The sequence below is a fragment of the Neovison vison genome, chromosome 6 (genome assembly GCF_020171115.1).
Source record: "Neovison vison isolate M4711 chromosome 6, ASM_NN_V1, whole genome shotgun sequence".
In the NCBI taxonomy this organism is placed as follows: Eukaryota; Metazoa; Chordata; class Mammalia; order Carnivora; family Mustelidae; genus Neogale; species Neogale vison.
Window position 1 is genome coordinate 111,163,951 of NC_058096.1, and position 20,880 is coordinate 111,184,830.

Below are 20,880 nucleotides of genomic sequence, written 5' to 3' on the forward strand. Positions count from 1 at the left end.
GCAAAATTGAGTAAAGTGACTTAATTGTTCTGATCTTTTTGTCCTTTCTGTCAGCCCTTTTTCTTGTGGTGTGAGGACATACTTCTTAATTTTAAATCCAGTTTATTTAGTCCAAATACACACAGAAAACTTTGTACGAATTTTTTTTCTAAATTCTACATGAATAGTCCTGCATGTCCTTTATTGATGTTAGTCTGACACAGATTTTGGTCTCTGACAGGGTGGAGTTTTCCTTCACCAGTGCTGCTCAATACACCGAGTCTGTCACAAACTCTTCCTGGGAAATGAATTTCATTTCCGTGGAGGCAGACCTGGGACTTAGATAATGAAAACTTTCCTTATAACATAACTTTAATTCCAAAGAGTGTTATAATGGCCATTTTTTTTTTCAAGAGCCAACTCAAATCCCACCCAGATGGGTTCCCAGCATCACCCACCACCATCATGCTGCCTTTTCCTTCACCACTCAGAAGTAATTACTCTCTCCTCTGTGTTTCCATCACACATTACTCATTCCTCCATAATAGCAATGTGCTCTGCCCTTTGCCTCTAGTCAGTTATTTATAGAAGTGTCTGCTCCTCCCACTACGTTGGGAACCTCTGAGGGCAGGGATGGTATCTTTGTTCTCTCTGCCTCTGTACCTGCCAGGATGTTGAACATTTTGTTCCCCTCTTTAGGCTTTCTGCAATGCTAAATTAAGTGGGAAGGCTGGCTGCTCTGCTCATCAGAAAATCATACAAGAAGTTTCTTTAAAGGGGATTGATAGGAAAGCTGAGGTAATACTGGCACTGGGTGCACAGAGTTGTGCTCAAAAAAATTAGCGGAAATGGACAAAAAATAAGAAGGTTGTGTTCTTTTACTAAATTTCCAGCTCCATGTTTCATAGTTGTCACTTCTGTGTGTGTGTGTTGTAACCTCAAAAGAAAACACATTATAGGGGTTTGATGCCATCTAATAAATTGACTCGGGAGTTTTTCTGTCTTTAAAAATTAGAATTCTCATCTATAGAATAGGAATGTGGATTCTGATTCAAAAATCACAGTCAAAGACATCGGATGACACTGGCCTTAGCATTATTATTCTCAATCTGTTTCTAAGCACATATTAGATACAGATACAGAATTAGATTAAAACATAGATATAGGTGGGGGCACCTGGATGGCTCAGTCAGTTAAGGGTCCTACTCTTGGTTTCAGCCCAGGTTGTGATTTCAGCGGTCGTGAGACTGAACCCCACACTGGGCTCCACGCTGCACGTGGAGTCTGCTAGAGATTATCTCCCTCTCCTATGCCCCTCCTGCTCGTGCGCCACCCCCAAAATAGTAAATAAATCTTTACCAAAAGAAAAAATAAAAAAGATACACATATACGTGAAGGACACTTGGAAAGTCAAAAACCTTTTAATAAGAAATGTGTGCCCCACTGGGAGGCAGAACCGTAGGGAAGCGTTGTACCGTAGCCTATTAGAACTACCAAGGTAACATGATGTCTTCATTTACTGGGAAACCCAGAATACTGCCATCATGTGGGAAGTCTTCCTGATTATCAACATCAAGAAAAAATTAAAGGCGCACCTGGGTGGCTCCAGTGGGTTAAAGCCTCTGCCTTTGGCTCAGGTCATGATCCCAGGGTCTTGGGATCGAGTCCCGCATCTGGCTCTCTGCTCAGCGGGGAGCCTGCTTCCCTTCCTCTCTCTCCCTGCCTCTCTGCCTACTTGTGATCTCTGTCTGTCAAATGAATTTAATGAATATTTTAAAAAAAAGAAGAAATTAAAGTACACAATTAAGGTAGGGAATGTAATTCTTGGAGTTTCAGCAGTGTCACTCTGGCATTTCTGAGGAGATGTGCTGAGTCATAGCCCTCTTCTCCTCTTACTATACCATACCACTATCCCGTTGGGGACAGCAACACTTCCGCTGTTCTTCATGACCTTCTTTACATCATGGCCTATGGGGGAAAGGATGGCATTCAGTCAGCACACTGGCATTGGTGGATGGGACTTCTCCTAACCCAAGATGACCACTCAGGAACTATGGAAACCCCTGACCCCCACTGCCCCCCTAAAATGTGGTACCCCTGGAAGCCAGTGAGGCACCCTGTGTCTTAGCCTGCCTACTGATAATTGTTTTGCATGGTTAAATAGAACCCTTTTATTTTATGTAAAGTACATATCCAGAGTGTATTGGGTCATCATCTCACCAGTATTTGGGGAGCAGCAATTTTATGCAAGGATACTGCTGTAGATGCTGGGGATGCAACAGTGAGTTTTCTGTCTTACCCTATGGGAACCAATGAAGTTGGCAAGAGACAAACTGTGTTAAGATCTTGACATATTTCCTCTCTTTCTGTGTATGTGGGTAACGTTTAAGTAGCCTGCCTGAATGCCTTTTATTTTTGATACAGAATGTGTCTTCTGAAATATGAACTAGGTATAGTGTGTTGGGGCAGGGATTAGCTACTGGAGAGAGAATTAGGAGACCAGTTTTCTAACCCCAGATCTACTACTAGGTGTTTCCCTCTCTGTGCCTTAGTGTCTAGAATCGGATAGTTGGACTAGAATCATGGTTTTTAAACTGCACAGTGTGGAACCCCCCCCCGCCCAGGCACCATCCTTTCATGTTCTTCATCCAGAAGGGATTTGGGACTGTTCTGGGTGTGCTTCCCTGGTAACTGTTGCCTGGAGTGATGGATTATGGGAGAGGCAGGCAAGAGAGGGGAGTTCAAACTCCTGGGCAAGAGTCACCTCTAAAGGCCTAGTATCTTTGAACTCTTCTTTTACCTTGTTATTCTTATCCCAACGAGACCAAAAGTGTATCTAGAAATGAAATATCACCCTCATTTTTTTCCAAGAGTCTTTTCTGTTTCAAAACTGCTTTTGTACCTAAAAAAACAATAAAGATTGAATATAAGATCACATTTTAATTTTATGAAATGAAAATTTTAACATTTCTAAATGGCAACACTTTAGTCTTCCAAACCTTCCAATAGTTATGTGCCTTGATTTGAAATACTCACCATTGAACATGTGTACACACCTATGCAATATGTAAATTTTAGAACTATTTTTCCTATCATCTAACTAGTAGCTAATGCTCCTGTTACCTATATGCTTCATTTATATTCAGATGATTCTTCTAGCTCTTCTGCCTGTGAATTAGACAAGTTATTTATACAGTACCCAAGGATAGAAAAGATACAACCAGATTGTATCTCTAATTTAAAAACAGTTACATTTGGGAGTTTCGTGTACAAGATTTGTTTGTGACTTTTATTTTTATTTTCACTTAACTTCTTGCTTTTAAACACAATTGTATTGCCATCACTTGAGCAAAGTTGATAAGCTGTGCCTTTTGGTAGCTTTCTTGTTTGCTTCTGCTACTCTCACATCTCCCTTTAACCATACCTTCATTGGAGTAACTGCCTAAGACATTTTCTAAAGACTCTAAAAAAAACCTCAAACAGTGCCTAGAATCTTTGAAAAAGAAAAGAAACCTAGACTCTTCATTCAGCTTCAGCTGTAAGGTGCTTCATAACTGGTCAGCAGTTGCCGACGGTGCATCAGGAAATATCAAGGTCCCGGGCAGGGATGGTTATGGTGTGGATGTGGTAGTACATGGCTCGGATCCTTCTTCAGGACTGAGGCTTTCCTTCCCCACTGCTAACCGTTGGTTGCGGAGTTCCTTCTCTGGTAAGTTGGAGGGAACCCCTTCACCCAAGATCACTCCTCCTCGAGAGTCTTCTGTATCCGTTGACTGGTAGATGCAGGGGGTATAAAGGTCCTACCCCCTTGCGTCAAGGAAGGACAAATGTGCAGAACCATCCTAACTCCAGAGTTCTCCAGGGAACTATGAGATGCCTTTGCTAGGACTGCATCACAGTCCCGCTTCTTCCTCTGCTCAAGGGCTTCCTGCACTCTCCTACAGGTGCTGATCTCAAAGACACTCCTCACTAACTTCCCATGTGTAAATCTCTGTTTCAGAATCTATTTCCTAGGAAGCTCTACCTAGGGCTGTGGCTCTGTGCAGTGAGTGTAGGGTGCTCACAGTTTGGTAGCAGAGGTTGACATGAATCATGAATCCGAGCACGTTATATGGGTGTCTTCAGAGAAGCATCATGTAGTCCTATGGGAATAGAAGTGACTTATTTTGCTCAGGGTACAGCAGAGGGAGAATAAGAAGTGTTTTGCAGAGGAGGTGACATTTGAGCTTAACTTTGAAGAATGAATAAGTATTCTTTAGGCAAAGAAGGATGTGCGCTGTTCTGGGCTTGTGAACGAACACAGCTTATTAAAGAGGTGACAAAGAACTTGGAGTGGCAGCTGGAAGGTGGGGTCCATTAGAGAGAGAAGCTGAGATGGATCCAGAGCCAGGTCATAAAACACTCTATAGATCTGGATGGTTCTTAAGCTGGAGTATGTTCTTCCTTCCTAAACCCCCGCCCATTCCGCCATGACACCCCTACGCCACACACAAGATGCACTGAGTAGACATACTTACAGATGTCCTTCTTTCACTTATTTGCTTGGAGACATATTTCTTTTTCTGTTTCCTTAAAAACTGTTTTATTTATTAGCCATTTCATCTTAACTGACTTTAGAAAAGCCTTGTGTTTATGCAGAGAGGGCATCTTTTGGTTTGGTTGTAAAATAACCTTCTATAAGAAGACACAAAGATCTTTCTCTGTCATGTTTGAAATTTTACCACTAGTCATTTCAAGTGGTTAAGACGTAGTAAAGATTATACAGTCCAGGTTTCTAACACATGAACCCTCCTTTCAAACTTCAGACCAGAGGTCACCCAGTTGTTTCTAGTATACCTCTAGTAATGGAAACGTTGTTCTTTCCCTGCTGTTGTTAATTCTGATTTATCACAGAGCAATACAATTGTAGTTAGAATTAATCATTGTTTTGCAGTTGAGAAACTGAGGTCTAGGGAGAAGAAAAGATTTACCCAAGTACCCAAACAGTGGATGTTAATGAACGGTCCATATTCTTCATCTAACAGCTTTCCCTCCCTATGGCAACACAATTAATTCATCAGATCCATATCTGAGTGAGGGAGTTACAGGAACCTGGGGTAATAGTCTCTACTCTGTCCCTAATGAACTCCGTGACTCACATCCAACTGTATTAGTGCTCTGGGTCTGTTTTTCACCTGTGAAATCAGAGACCTAGACTAGAGGAATTCCTTATTCCTTCCTCTCTAACATTGTGAAAGTCCTTTACTATCTACCTATCTATTTATTAGAAAGTGCATCTTTTTTTTTTAAATTTAAATTCAATAGGGGCACACCTGGGTGGTTTAGTCAGTTAAGTGTCCAACTCTTAGTTTTGGCTCAGGTCATGATCTTACAGGTCTTGTGTTCAAGTCCAGCATCCCACGTCCAGCTCCATGCTCAGCAGGAAGTCTGCTTGAGAGTCTCTCCCTCTGTCCCTACCCCCACTTGCTTGCTCGCTCTCTTTCTTCTGTAATAAATAAATAAATAACTAAATCTTTAAATTTAATTTAGTTAACATAGAGTGTTTTCTTTGTTTTAGGGGTAGAATTTAATGATTCGCCAGTTGCATATAACACCCAGTGCTCATTACATCACGGGCCCTCCTTAATGACCATCACCCAGTTACCCCATCCCCTTACCCCACTCCCCTCCAGAAACCCTCAGTTTGTTTCCTAGAGTTAAGAGTCTCTGCGGTTTGTCTCCATCTCTGATTTCATCTCACTTTACTTTTCCTTCCCATCCCCTATATTCATCTGTTTTGTTTCTGAAATTCCACATATGAGTGAAATCATGTGGTATTTGTCCTTCTCTGACGATTTATTTTGCTTAGCGTAATACCTTCTACTTCTATCCACAACATTGTAAATGGCAAGAGTTCATTCTTTTTGAGGGCTGAGTAATATTCCATTGTATATATGTATATATATGTATATAATACACATATATGTGTCTATGTATATACCACATCTTCTTTATCCATTCATCTGTCAATGGACATCTGGGTTCTTTTCATAATTTGGCTATTGTGGCCATTGCTGACATAAATATTGGGGTGCATGTGCCCCTTTGAATCACTATGTTCATAACCTTTGGATAATTATTATTATTATTATTGGTATTTATAGCTGATATACAATGGTATATTAGTTTCATGTGCACAACATAGTGATTCAAACTTCCAGATATAAAATAAATAAGTCATGGAGATGAAAAGTACAACCCAGGAAATAGAATCAATAGTACTGTAATAACTTTGTATGATGACAGATGGTAACTACACTTAACATGATAAGGGTAAAGAGTCTTTACACTTCCTCAAAGAGAAGATGTGTCTATGGCTTCTAGTGGACCAGCTAGAGACTGAAAGGAGAAAGGTTCAGTAAAGGGAACTGGCTAGAGACGTTTTATATGTCCTCCTCCACCATTTGCTAGCCCAAGCTTCCAGTCAGCCATATTCTTAAAACCTTCATTTTCTGATTTGCAGACGTATTATAGTTGTCTCACTTTAGGTATCTTTTACACTGTTCTTCCTTTGTAGCATAAACGTGCAGATTACCTGTCCTTTAAACAGTGCTTCCAGAGACCATAAAGTCTTTCCTTAGAAACTGACTCACCCTTATATGCTGCTGCTGGTATTGAATAAATGGGCTAAATCTTGCAGCCAGGCCTCAGTGCGAACAAAAACATTCGCCGGTCAAACATTCTCTGGTTTGTTCTCTTCCATTACAGGGCTGCCTTAAAAAAAAAAAAAAAATGGTTAAAAGCCACAAAGAGCAAAACACAAGCTCTGGGAAGACAGTTTGCAGCCACATCAGCTCAGATCACCAGGACAGAGAAAAAGCAGGGCCCTCATTGTCCAGAGGGTCATTTTCTCCAGACTTTCATCTTATGTTCTTCTGCTATTTTAATTTCACCACTTCAAAATGGGGGGAAAATAGGTTAATAGTTTCCATGAGTTTAGACTGTGACCAGAGGCATACTAAGCAATTTCAGAACATCCAGCAACCACAGCTTTGAGGAGAAGATGGTGATGAATTTACCAATTCATTTTGGGATGGATTCCAGAGTCAGGAGAGTCAAACCAGTCCAGTAATGCCCGGGTAGGATGTAAATAATATTCCTTCATTCATTCTTTTTGCACACATTCATCCTAGGGTTAGTTTTATTCCAGGTAGGATACTGGGTGTAGTATGAGACTGCAAAATACCTTCTTAAGACATGGTCTCCGAGGCCTGCATTACTCTGATACCAAAACCAGATGAAGACACACACCCCCCAAAAAAGGAAACTACAGACCAATATCACTGATGAACACTAATGTAAAAATCCTCAACAAAACATTAGCAAATTAAGTCCAACAATACATGAAAAAAAAATCATGACTATGATCAAGTGGAATTTATTCCTGGATTCCAAGGGTGTTTCAGTATTCACAAATCAATCAATGTGATATAGCACATCAACAAGAAAAAGGTTAAAAACTATATGGTCATTTTGATAGATGCAGAAAAAGCATTTGATAAAGTACAACATTCATGATAAACACCTTCAAAAAAGTTGGCTTAGAGGGGACATACCTCAATATAGTAAAGGCCATAGATGAAAAACCCACAGCTAACATCATACTGAATGGTAAAAAAACAAAAACAAACAAACAAACAAAAAAAAAACCTGAGAATTTTTCCCCTAAGATCAGGAACAAGACTACAATGTCTACTTTCGCCACTTTTATTCAGCATAGTACTAGAAGTTCTAGTAACAGCACTCAGACAAGAAAAAGTAAAGACATTCAAATTGGTAAGGAAGAAGTAAAACCTTGACAACTTGCAGATGACATGTTACTACATACATAGAAAACCCTAAAGACTCCACCAAAACACTACTGGAACTGAAAAATAAATTCCATAAGGCTACAGGGTGCAAAATCAATATGCAGAAATCCATTGCATTTCTAGATACTAATAAGGAAGGGACAGAAAGAGAAATTAAGAAAGCAACCCATTTACAATTACACCAAAAATAATGAAATACCTAGTAATAAACTTAACCAAGGAGAAAAAAACCTGTACTCTGTAAACTACATCGCTGATGAAAGAAACTCAAGATAACATAAATAGAAAGATATTCCATGTTCATGGGTTGAAAAAACAAATATTGTTAAAATGTCTGTAGTACCGAAAGCAATCTACAGATTTAATACAATCCCTATCAAAATACTAACAGCATTTTTCACAGAACTAGAATAAAAAATTCTAAAATTTATATGGAACCACAGAATACCCCAAACAGCAATAGCAGTCTTGAGAAAGAAAAAACTAAGTTGAAGTTATCACAGTTCCAGATTTCAAATTATACCACAGAGCTGTAGTCATCAGAACAGTATGGTACGGCACAAAAAATAGACACACAGATCAGTGAAACAGGATAGAAAGCCCAGAGACAAAGCCACAAGTACATGGTCAATTAATCTTTGACAAATAGGCAGGAACATGTCGTGGGAAAGTCTCTTCAAAGTCTCTTCAAAGGCAGGAATATGCAGTGGGAAAAGTCTCTTCAAAAATTCTCTTCAAATGGTATTGGGAAAATTGCTACATGCAAAAGAATGAAACTAGACCACTTTTTTACACAATACACAAAAATACACTCAAAATCTATTAAAGACCTAAATGTGAGACCTGAAACCATAAAAATCCTAGAAGAGAGCATAGGCAGTAATTCCTCTGATATTGGCCATACCAATATTTTTCTAGATATGTCTCCTGAGGCAAGGAAAATAAAAGCAAAAATAAGCTATTGGGACTATATCAAAATAAAAATCTTCTGCATAGCGAAGGAAACAATCAACAAAACTAAAAGACAACCTACTAAATATGAGAAGATATTTGCAAATGAACATATCCAATAAAGGGTTAGTATCCAATATACAAAGTATACAGCCCAACACACACACAAATGCACACACACACTAATCCAATTAATAAATGGGCAGAAGGCAAGGACAGACATTGCTCCAAAGAATATATCCAGATGGCCGACAGAAAAGATGCTCAACATCACTTACCATCAGGGAAATGCAATTCTAAATTGTTGTCAGGATGGCTAAAAATCAAAAACACAAAAAACAACACGCATTGGCAAAGATTTGGAGAAAAAGGGACCCTTGTGCATTATTGGTTATAATGCAAACAGGTGTGGCCACTACTGAAAATAGTAGAGATGGTCCTCAAAAAGTTAAAAATAAGAACTATCCTGAAATCCAGTGACACTACTGAGTTTTTACCCCCCAAAATACAAAAATACCAGTTTGAAAGGATATATGATTCCACGTGTTTTTTGCAGCATTATTTACAACGGCCAAATGACGGAAGCCCCCCAAGTCCACCAATAGATGAATGGATAAAGAAGATATGGTGTACACACACACACATACACACACACACACTGGAATATTACTCAGCCACAAAGAAAGGAATGAAATCTTGCCATTTGTAACAACATAGATGAAGCTAGAGTGTATAATACTAAGCAACACAAGACAGTGAAAGAATAACAAATACCATATGTGGAATTTAAGAAAGGAAGCAAATGAACAAAGGGAAAGAAAGTAAGAAACCAAGAAACAAGACCCTTAACTCTAGAGAACAGACTGATGGTTACCAGAGGCGAGGTGGGTAGGGGGATGGGTGAAATAGGTGACAGGAATTAAGAATTCACTTATTGGGGTGCCTGGGTGGCTCAGTGGGTTAAAGCCTCTGCCTTCGGCTCAGGTCATGACCCCAGGGTCTTGGGATCGAGCCCTGCATCAGGCCCTCTGCTCAGCAGGGAGCCCATTTTCTTCTCTCTCTCTGCCTGCCTGTCTGCCTACTTGTGATCTCTGCCTGTCAAATAAATAAATAAAATCTTAAAAAAAAAAAAGATTTCCCTTATGATGAGCACTGCGTGATATAGAATCACTGTGATAGAATCATTGAATCACTATATTGTACGCCTGAAACTAATATAACACTATGTTAACTACCCTGGAGTTAAAATGTTAGACTTTAAAAAGAAAGACATGGCCCCTTCCCTTAAAGAAATTAGTTTGCACAAATGTGCAAATAACTTTTTTAAGACTTCATTTATCTATTTGTCAGAGAGAGAGACTGAGCAAGCACAAGCAGGGGAAAGCAGCAGGCAGAGGGAGAAGCAAAGGGGGACTCAATCCCCAGACCCTGGTATCATGTCCTAAGCCAAGGACAAAAGCTTAACTGACTGAGCCATTCAGGCGCCCCACAAATAATTTTAATACAGCGGACACTGTAATACTATAAGCAGTTTTAATTAAGCGCTTGGGAAGGGTAGAGGAAGAAGGTGTTGATTGCAAATGAAGGCATCCAGGAAGGCTTCACTGGCAAGTTACCTTCTGATCTGTACCTTGAAAGGGCAAAATGACAAACTGTGGTTCATACTTGGCATTAGCCTGTGCACAGAAGTATGGGAGTTTCCTACAGGTTTGAATAAGAGTGAGCGGTCTGAGACATTAGGAAAACCTGACCCTAGAAACGGAGGTTGGATGTCATTTGAGGAATGAGGGCTTTTCACATTGTAGAGCCATAGAAGTTTTTGGTAGCAGCCATGTGACTTGGTCATATCTGTGTTTTAGAAAGGAAACCAAAAATCATTTTGGGGATAGGGAGTTCTAGTGTTAGAGGAGTTACAGTGTTATAGGAGGAGAGATGCAAACAAGGAAGCCAGTCAGAGACTGTTGCTGTGGTGGAGACATCAGCACTGATGCCTACAGGCATTTAAAGGTTCTTGTGGTGAGAGGGCAGTTCCAGTTCTGCATCTTTTAATCAGACCCCCATCTCAGGTTTATTCTGGATTGTAAACTCCCCATCAGCCCAGACATCTCACTTGGAATATAGCATATTACATGGGAAACATAGTTGTTTGGTAAGACAGCATGGGATTCTAGGGAAGGATAGAAAGTTAATAGCAAATTATATCAATCTTTTAGAGTCCTGACTCAATATGTGGTATCCTTTTGTGGGAGCATTTTTGTTTTTCATTTTTAAAGTTCAGCATATTTTTTTAAGCCAGAGAAATTGACTATCATAATTCACTTATCATAACAGGAGCCTCCCTAGATTCAACATTTCTATCAAGAGTTCACAACACTGAACATGGAGGTGGTGTTTGAATCAAGGCTTAAAATAATCAGTAGCCTCATTGATGATGAGCTCGGATGGGGCTCTGCACCCGGCATGCTCTGTGTATGTCCATCATCAGGCAGACCACTCTAAAATCTCAAGGTCCTTGGTGACCCTACCAGGTTTTTCATGACTAATCGGGTTTCAGAATAGTTATGTGTTCTTCCAGCGGAGAACCTGGGTTATGTAGTTCAGGGGTCCAGAAACTGCAGCTGTGAACTAACTCCAGCCTGCTTTTGTAAATAAAGTTTTATTGGAACACGGTCATGCCCATCTGCTTAGTACTGTTTGCAGCTGCTTTCACCCTATGACAGACAGCAGAACTGAAATGCTGCAACAAACCCAGAAATACTTACTCTCTGTGCCTTCACAGGAACATTTGCCATCAACCCTGCAGTAGTGGTAGAAAAGGGAGAGAAGTCAGAAGACATGTGTTCTAAATCCTAGATTTGCCACCACCTCCCTGCGTGAATTTAAAAGACACTCGATCTATTTCATGTGTTTCCTTGTTACGCACGCTGCCTTCTTCCAGGTACTGTGTGATAGGCACACGAGCCAGTGTGTCTGTAAGGTGCTAGTCATGCTATAAGGGACTACATGCATGGAACACTGCAAGTCACAACCTGACACTGGCTTGTCTCTTCCCCTCCCCAGAATACCCTGGAGCAGTGCAGCGTGTGCTCCAAGCCCATCATGGAGCGGATTCTGCGAGCCACTGGGAAGGCCTATCATCCTCATTGCTTTACCTGTGTGATGTGCCACCGCAGCCTTGATGGGATCCCGTTCACTGTGGACGCTGGTGGCCTCATTCACTGCATTGAGGACTTCCACAAGTAGGTGGTCTGCTTTGTTCCCTCAAGCCTGCCAGTCCCCTCTGGAATCTGTTCTCACAGCCTCATCTCTGGGCCATCCGTTCTCCTCTGTCAAAGCTGCAGAATCCCAGGATTTGGTGGGACCTTAAGAAGGGCTTGTTTATCCCCCTCTCCTAATGCAGGAATGGGTATCAGTTAATGCAGCTGTCCTCCAGCCTTGTTTCTGCCTACAGGCTGCCCTGAGGCTGATCTGTCACATCTTTGTGCGGCTCTGATACTAAGAATGTTGACTCAGCTGCAGAATATGTGTATTGGAAAGAGGAAGGATCCTAAGGTAGACTTCCCTGGCCTATATATGAGCAAGATGTGTTACAGTGGACAAATTGCTGAATGTCTTGGAGCTTTTCAGTCTGCTCATTAGAACAGAGCCTGTCTTAAAGCTCCCCAGGTGTGACAGTCCAAGGTTCTCTCTAGAGCCGTCCTCTATATCTTTGCCAGTCTGCCGAGAGGGGGTAATATGGAGAGGGCAATGGACAGGGAACAGTTCGTTCCCTCTTCCTAGGGCAAGCCCCTCACATTTTGGGGTTATTTTCCTGTCATTAGCAACACATTCACATCGTCCCATAACCTCTTTCCCGACCCAGGCCTTCTCTTCCTCAGGACACTTTCTAATAACATTAATGAATGTAGTCCTGTGGAGTCTTTTGGGAAGATTAGGAAGTCGACTCTCAAGGTCAAGACCACTTACTCATGGGCCTGGAAAAAAACGTGTCCTTATTCGGTTTTCTCACTCGTCGGGCCCTCTTTCCTCTGTCATAGCTGGGGTTTTCTTGACAATTGTACAATTTTGTGTTTTGCTTCTGTTTATCTGGCCCCTTTCTTAGTTAGCTGATTGGTTGATGAGATCTGTTGCATATATTTAGAAATGATATGAAAGCCACAGTGGAGATCTACAAGCTGCTGGCACAGAGGCTTTCTGGCTTCCTTGCTGGGCAGTCTGGGTCTTTGAGGACAGTCTGAAGCTCTCCCAGAGATAAAGCTCACGTGACTCCCCAGTTTGGGTCTCCATTTTATGACCTCCAGATGTGTAGTCTTGCGGGTTAATTTTCATCGCTCTGTTGATTGTCAACAATCAGGAGGTACTTGCCACAGGCAGTCTGGGGACCTAAGACTCCTCTATTTTAAAAGTGAATTTCCTGAACACTTTCCAAGTAGCAAAGAAATTGAAAAACCTCACCAAAAGACGTGAGGCTGAATGAATTAAAAAAAAAAAAAAAACCCAGAGGCAGGAATTCTCAACCTGAATTAGACAAGTAAGGGCTCACTTTGAAAGGGCAGTCACAGCATAAATTGTACTTCACGTTATTGATATTTTTAGCTTGTAATTACACATTTAAAAAAAAAAAAAAAACCTGCATCTATTTAAGGGAAGTGAAAAGATACCGATGGGGAGTGTGTTTCTGTCACGGTTTCTCTCCTTTCTTAGACGTACCCTAATCCAAGGAGGACGGGGAGATGTAATCAGAGCACACACGTTTCTGTTGCTTAGAAAAGACTGATCTATTACACCCCCCAATTAAAACAGGAAATCAATTCTGACAAATGGAAGTTTATATCTCTGCCATTTGTCTTTCATTTCTAAGAGTGAGGAGCATAATTAGAGGCTGGGGTCTGGTGACATAGGTGTGTGGGTCTGAACACTCCCGACAAGCAGTCTTAGCAGCTAGAAGGGAAGAACCGTCTCGGAGCCCCCAGCTCCACCACCAATGCAATGGCATGTTAAGACACAGATGATTTTTTTAAAAAATAATGTTGTCTGGATGATTGGCAGCTATGTAGCGGGGAAAGCTTTTTGATCTTTTCACCATTTCCCAAAGGAAAATTAGAGATACATTTTACAGAACTCTGTTTGTGAGCCTTGAAAGTACTAGAACACAAAGCAGCTAAAAGCCCCACCCAGGGTAGGCATTGCCAGGCTAACGAGAGCGTACACTGGGGGATACAACCTCCTTCTGCAAACTGTTTTGGGCGGCCTTGATTCTTGGTCTCACTCTATGAGCTTTTAGGAGGTATCTTTCAATTCAATTCAACCACGTCTACAAAGAGCCCTCTATGTGCTCAGTGCTAAAGGAGAGAGAGATCCAAGGAGAGAAATTGCAGGGGTAGAAAATGCACAGACACGGAGAGAAAAGCCCCTGTCAGCAAGGAGCTTGCCAGGAGGAGGGGGAGAATAAGCACAGAGTATGTGTGATATCAGGCAGAAGGGGCCAGACACAATGAGACAGGCAGAGGCAAAAGCTTGAGCTGTCAGAGTCAGAGAAGATTACTTGGCCCTGAGATCTAGGGAGGCTTCTGGAAGCAGAATTTGAAGAGCATTTTAAGTGAGAAATGGAGATTCCTGACAGCAGGAACAACTCAGGAATAAAGAAGGGCACAAAGTGAAGAAGGGCTTCTCTAATTCATGGAAGGTTTGCTGGGCTGTAACTAGAGCAGCCTGGGAGTGGAAGTCACTGTGAGACGCAGAAGGCCCATGAGAAGAGATTCATCTCGCCTGCTTAGCATCCTGTCTTCTAAACCAGTGCTTCCCAAATGTTAATGTGCTTACAAGTCACCTAGGGATCTTGTTAAACTGCAAATTCTAATTCAGTAGGTCTAGGGTGGGACCTACAATTCTGCATTTCTGACAAGCTCCCCGGTGGTCTTAGACTGCATGGTGAGTAATAAGCTTCCCAAATACTATTTTTGAGGCATTGTAAATGGGCCATCCCCTGCATAACTACCTTCAGTCAAGGTTGGCCCAAGTCCTCCATCTTATTAGGTCTACCCACTCTTTTCCCATATGTTATTTCAGATGACTGCTCAAACTAGTTCCCTGGCAAACTGACTGTATCCACCCGCATCCACACAAACACACACACACACACACACACACACACTACAGACACCAAACATACTTTTGCATTTCACTTAAATAGCCATCTTTTAAGCCCCAGCTCATTTACCACCTCCTCTGAGAACAGTTCCCTGACCTCAACCCCTCCCTATCCCCCTGAATGAATTTATATCTCTCTGTTTATGTTCTGTAGAATTTTGTAAATCGGGTATACCTAGTACTTAACCTAGTACTGGTTAGTAATAAAGAATATACATACACACACCCAGTTTTACATATCTTCACCTATTGCATTTTTGCAATATGATAGGATGTGTACATCTCGACTAACAGAACAAATGCAGAAATATATAGAACTCCCTCACCAGTAGGACTGCGGGAGCCCTAGTTTATTTCTGTATTCCCAGTGCCAGGACAGTGAGCTCAGAAGAGCCGGCTTATTTAGCTGACCCTTTCATTGCGTTGATCCTTTATTTCACTGTCCATGCTTTCTTATCAGAGACATTACACCCATCCACTTATTTGTCTAATCAGCACCCGTTTGTTGATTGCCAGAAATGGGCCAGGATAAAGATGATGAAGACCGGCCCACTCTGAGCCTTGGCTCCTGTGGCTATGAAGCAGAAATGATATAAAAAAAAAAAGCTACTTCTTCATAATGTTGCTGTCAGTTAAAAAATGAGGTCAAGTGCACAGAGTGCTTAACAAGGCTTGGCACATAATCAGCACACAATATATGGTAGCTGTTTCAACCATCAAAAGTGGTTGTTTTCCTCAAATGTTTTATTATTATTATTATTATTATTATTGTCTACTTAGTGAGCTGAGCCTTGAAACAGACCACCTGGGATTTAGAAAAGTCTTCAAAATGCCGGCCCAAGAACACTGTGGGGACTGTGGAAACCACTTCCTGTCTCTTTACTTTGTTTTTTCCCATCATGGAAATGAGGCCAATTGGTAGGAAGGAATCATGACTCAGCGAGAATACAGTTTATGCCTTTCCAAAGAGGAAGGACCTTGAGGTTGAACATGAAGCTCTAAGTAACATCTTTATATAGAGCAATATGGCAGACGCTTCATTTCATTAGCTAGAGCCTGAAATTCCCTTGTTTGCCCTGGTCGTAGGAGTTGTTTCCTGAGATTCAGAGATGGAGCAAAACCTGCCCGCTAGAAACTCACAGTTCAGTGGTCCCCAAAGATAGGCAAACAATTAGTACTAAAACAGGCAAATTCAGTGAAGGATCGTTTATCCTAAAGACGTAAGTGATTGTGGCTGAGGAAAAAGGAGCAGGCTCACAGTTCATGATGGGCCAAGACATGCTTCTGACCTCACAGACTACAGTCTCGATGGGCGTGGGGAAAGGAAAGTCTGCACGCTGGATTCCAAAGCCTGCTTATTTCACTACTGGTGACCCAGATTCAAAAATAATCAGGTAGTCCGAAGCATTTTTTCTTTTTTTTTTTTTACCACTGGGTGTAAATTTCTCGCATAAAATGCCAATTATAACAACTCTGATTACTGCTGCAGTTGTACCATGATCCTTTTAATTTTTCTTTCATAGCAATCAATTGATCTGCTGCTTAATTCATATTTATTTAGATTGCAGCCACACAGATGCCTTTTGGGTGCTGCCAAGAAAATTAATATGTACATATAGAGTATAATGTATGTAAAAATGCTTTGACAACCATAAAGTGCTCTGCAAAGTATTAGATTACTATCATTATTTCTTTTTAAGTCTCGCTACAAATAGATAAATTTTAACGTCATTAATCTCAAAACCATTACCATGAAAAAAACTGGCTCGCTCAGTCTGTTTGTCCTTTTTTTTTTCCCCTCCATCTCTTCAGTTTTTAATCCATGGCCATTTCAAATCATGTCTCATTTCACACCTTCCCAAATGCCACCCCTAATTTCCAGAAGATACAGATGAATGCACAGCCTGTATTTGCAGCCTCTTAATCTGTTATGAGAGAGAAATTTTAGGGCCGTTGATCGTATTAAGGAATAGTAAGAGATCAGGAAATATTAAGATTCCTCACCAACAGTTAGTCTCAAAAGCACATATATGTGTATGCGTATCTACACGTGTAAGTGTTTACACCTTTTGGAAGTGTTAAGACCTTCTAAAGAATAAAGAACTTGGGGCACCTGCATGGCTCAATGGGTTAAGCCTCTGCCTTCAGCTCAGGCCATGATCTCAGGGTCTTGGGATTGAACCCCACATTGGGCTCTCTGCTCAGCAGGGGAGCCTGCTTCCCCCCTTCTCTCTCTGCCTGCCTCTCTGCCTGCTTGTGATCTCTCTCTGTCAAATAAATGAATAAAATCTTAAAGAAAAAAAAAAGAATAAAGAACTTGATGGCTTTGGAGCTTTTTTTTCTTTTTAAACCACAGTTTAACACAACTGAAACGTAGGAAGTACAAACTTGGTCATAGTGAGTTTGGTGTCCAGTTTGGTGTATTCAGACTGGCTACTCTGCTGTATCGACAAGGTGTGTGGTTGAGGTTCTTGTGTTAATTGCTAGAGCTCAGTTTGAGAGAAAGAGGCTCTAGTAAGTGGGAATGACACAATTACCAACCTCAGAATATTTGTGTAGGGCCTGGGGAGCAAGTACACAAGTCTAGAAGCAAAAAGTCAAGCAAGACAAAGTCAAGAAAAGGAAACAAGTAACTGCCCCAGGCCCCTTCCCTAGCCCAGGGTCTGTGTTTGCAATCTATCCACCAGCGAACTTCATGTCACACACCAAGTGGCCAGGAGCTCCTAGAAGCACTTCATGCACTAACTCCCCACCTCACCAAATATCACAATGTTCTTATCTAGAAGGACCTCCACAAATCACCAAGTCTTAAATCCCTTATAGCTGAGGAAGCAGACCCAGAGAAGGAAAGTGACTTGCTCAAGGTCACACAAGACGACAGAGCAGATGTCCTGACCCTTTGCTAACTCCTTTTCTTTTCACTTCCGGGTCTCCCCCATTGGTCAGAATCTAACCAGACCTGTGTCTCCATTTACAGGAAATTTGCCCCCCGATGTTCTGTGTGCAAGGAGCCTATCATGCCAGCCCCAGGCCAGGAGGAGACTGTCCGGATTGTGGCTCTGGATCGTGATTTCCACGTTCATTGCTACCGCTGTGAGGTCTGTGGTCAGCTCCCCACCCCCATCACTGCACGGCAGGCATGGAAAGGCCCAGCAGAGCTGGGTTTCCACAAATATGGCAATTATTCAAGCCGGGAAAGCCCCCTGATGCCTGTGTTCACAGGACTTGGGTTTTAGGTCTTAGGCTTTCATTTAAGGCTAGCGACACTGGGTAAGTCACTTCCCCACTCAGTGTCAATTTCCCCACCTGTGAAAAGGACTCAAATCCTTAGGAACCTCCTCAGATTTGGCTGAGTGACTACAATGCAAAACTGGGTATTAAAGGACATTGTAAATCACAAAGTACTAAGTTAGGGACAAATGGTATTCTTGTTACTATAATTATTATTGTTACACTGCTCTTTAACCATGGCTCTGATACTTCTGTGGGACAGAAGAGTCATCCTCACTCAGGGGAAAGGAGGAAAATTAACTCCTTTCAAAGCAGTAGGAGCTTGATGCTCCAAGTCACAGAGATTGGTTGAGTTACAGGCACTGACTGAGCATATACAACAGGCGGTCAGGTCAGGTCAGGCCAGGAGACTGCGAAGGGCCCCACAGAGGTACGCACAGGTGCTGTGGGTACACACATAAGAGGCTCATAATCCAGGCTGAAAATGACAAGGAAGGCTTCTTGCGCAAGGGCCATGTAATCATTTCTACAGCAAAGCACACAAGTCCCTCCCTTATAATCTGTGTATCAAAAGGGCACTGCATTCAGGAAGTGATTTTAAAATGTTTTCTTATCCTGGTTCTAGTTATGCAGAGACCCCTCTTTGAAGCCATTTTCTTGTTTTCCACTAGCTCATCTGAGGACAGTACTTACGAGCTCCCTCTTCCCTCTGGGAAGGAGAGTCTGAACTGCCTTACCACCACACCCTCGCCCGTTGGTTCATGTCGTCCCACTGGGTGATCTTCCCAAGACACTGGGGATGGAGCTTCCCCTGGCTCTCTAGGACTGTGTTCGATCCACTCATTGCTCTAGCAGAAACACACCACCTGATTGATGTGGGGTTCTTTGTTTTGCCCTAGAGCCCAAGCTGCATCTGTGTCTGTGTCCTTAACATGAGAAAAGATAATCTACCAGCTTTCATGCCGGATTTTATGACTACGGAGGAACAGCCACCTCCAGCCTTAAAACTGACCTGATTCATTACTGTGAAAAAGCTGATAGATGCCTTTGAGGTCATTTTACAGAAGGAGAAACTGAGGCTTAAAGAAGAAAAGCTTCCCAACACTGCCCACACACTTGCTATGCATACCAATAGGCTTTGACCTTAAATGGCCTGGGGTTTTGTGCCCAGAGTTGCATAAAGGTGCCTTTCCTCCTTCCCAATGAAATGAGAGCAGTACAAATGAAGTTTGCTTTAAAGGCCTGTGAAGTTGGTTTTTTGTTTGTTTACAAAGCATTGCTATAGCCCGGGAAGAGCACTGAATTAGAAGAGGGCAGACCATCATTCTAGTCCTGTCTCAGACCCCGCATGACACTGGAGAAATCATGTCCCCTTCTGCTCCTCACTTACCCCTCTATAGATATGAGGAGGGTGCACTGGATACCCCAGGTGGCCCCTTTGGGTTCCCAGAGTCCGGGCATTGATGGTGCCGACATTGTGGTTGACTCTGGGCTCATCACGGTGCCCAGGTGACCGTAGAGGTCAGCTCACTAAATGCTTATGGCTGTGTCATTTATGAAATTCCCTTCTTTCTTTATCGCGATGAGAAGAGTTCATTTAATTCCATTACGCACAGTGCCCCGGGTGCCCCTAGAGCAGCAGGATGGCTGCTCACTGGGGCAAGGCCGGCTTCTGGGGAGCCAGCCTGGCTCCTGCCGCCACTGCTGCTGCTGTGGGCTTGTCAGCCCTGCCCTTTCTGAGCTTGCATTTCGTCGTTAGCCACATACAGACGGGAGCCCCAGTGACCTCCCGACTGTCTTAGCAGACAGCAGCAGCAGGGCGTGTGCGGTGGTGCTGGCCTTTTAGAAGAGCTTCTGCTGAAGTGAGCGAGGGCCACATACGGCCAGAGGAGGTCCTGTATTTTTCTTTTCAAAGAAACTTCCATGTCCTCCCAAAGTAAGGGCCGGCATTTGGCGATTACGTGTCACTTTCCAAAATGGAGCTGCAGAGGTGTTATTGACCGTAGGACGTTGCTTTGATCCTTCCCAGCTCTGGTGCTCCCTGCATTTGTTTCAAAGTACACTCACATCCAGTTTCCTCTTTGATACTCCCAAAGGCTTGGTGAGTTGGACACGCAGGAACTCTTCTCAGTGACACCAAGGCAGAGCTAAGGGGCGCCCCCGGGAGAGGCCGGCTCCCGGTCCAACACGTTCCCACACCACACTGTCTCCCTCAGAACGTGCAGCAAACCAGTACTCCCCGCACACGTTAGGGTTTTGTTTTCTCGCTACAGCTGGAACCAGGATGCGGAGCCTAGGGCTGGCCCTTCTGCTTGGAAGCAGGCCCTCTCCAGACCTGCTTCTGCCCAGAAACGGCCCAGGAGTTCTGTCCCTGCGCCTGTGTATTCCTTTTGAGAGATCCCAAGACTCGTGATAAAGTGTTAAGATGACTTAGCAGTTAGGGATCTCCTCTTGTTTTATTTTCTCTTATTCTTGCTGTTTTTGTTGCCTGGGTGAGAGAACAAAATTACTCCTTGAGGTCCCAGACCCTTGGGTTCTCCTCTTCTTGAACTTGCATTTCCTGTGACGTAACCTAAGGCGGTGGGAGGTGGGGTTCGTTTTACCCTTTTTGTGTTTATGCCCCCAATCTCTCATTCGGCCTTGTTCAAGATGGTATGTTGTATCCTGGGGAAGGACCGGAGGGGTCCAGTGGTACAGAAAGAGGAAAGGTAGGAGTTAC

The 20,880-nt window shown here is 42.5% G+C and overlaps 1 protein-coding gene across 9 annotated transcripts in view; it reads left to right on the forward strand.

The window, feature by feature from the left end:
- LOC122908796 (LIM domain containing preferred translocation partner in lipoma) overlaps positions 1-20,880 on the forward strand; it is a 673,192-nt gene that overhangs the window by 636,954 nt on the left and 15,358 nt on the right. For all 9 annotated transcript variants that reach the window (XM_044251972.1, XM_044251981.1, XM_044251976.1 and 6 more), the window contains 2 exons: positions 11,841-12,019; positions 17,908-18,028. In XM_044251972.1, the coding sequence (XP_044107907.1) occupies positions 11,841-12,019; positions 17,908-18,028 (300 nt within the window). The remainder of the gene's footprint in view (positions 1-11,840; positions 12,020-17,907; positions 18,029-20,880) is intronic.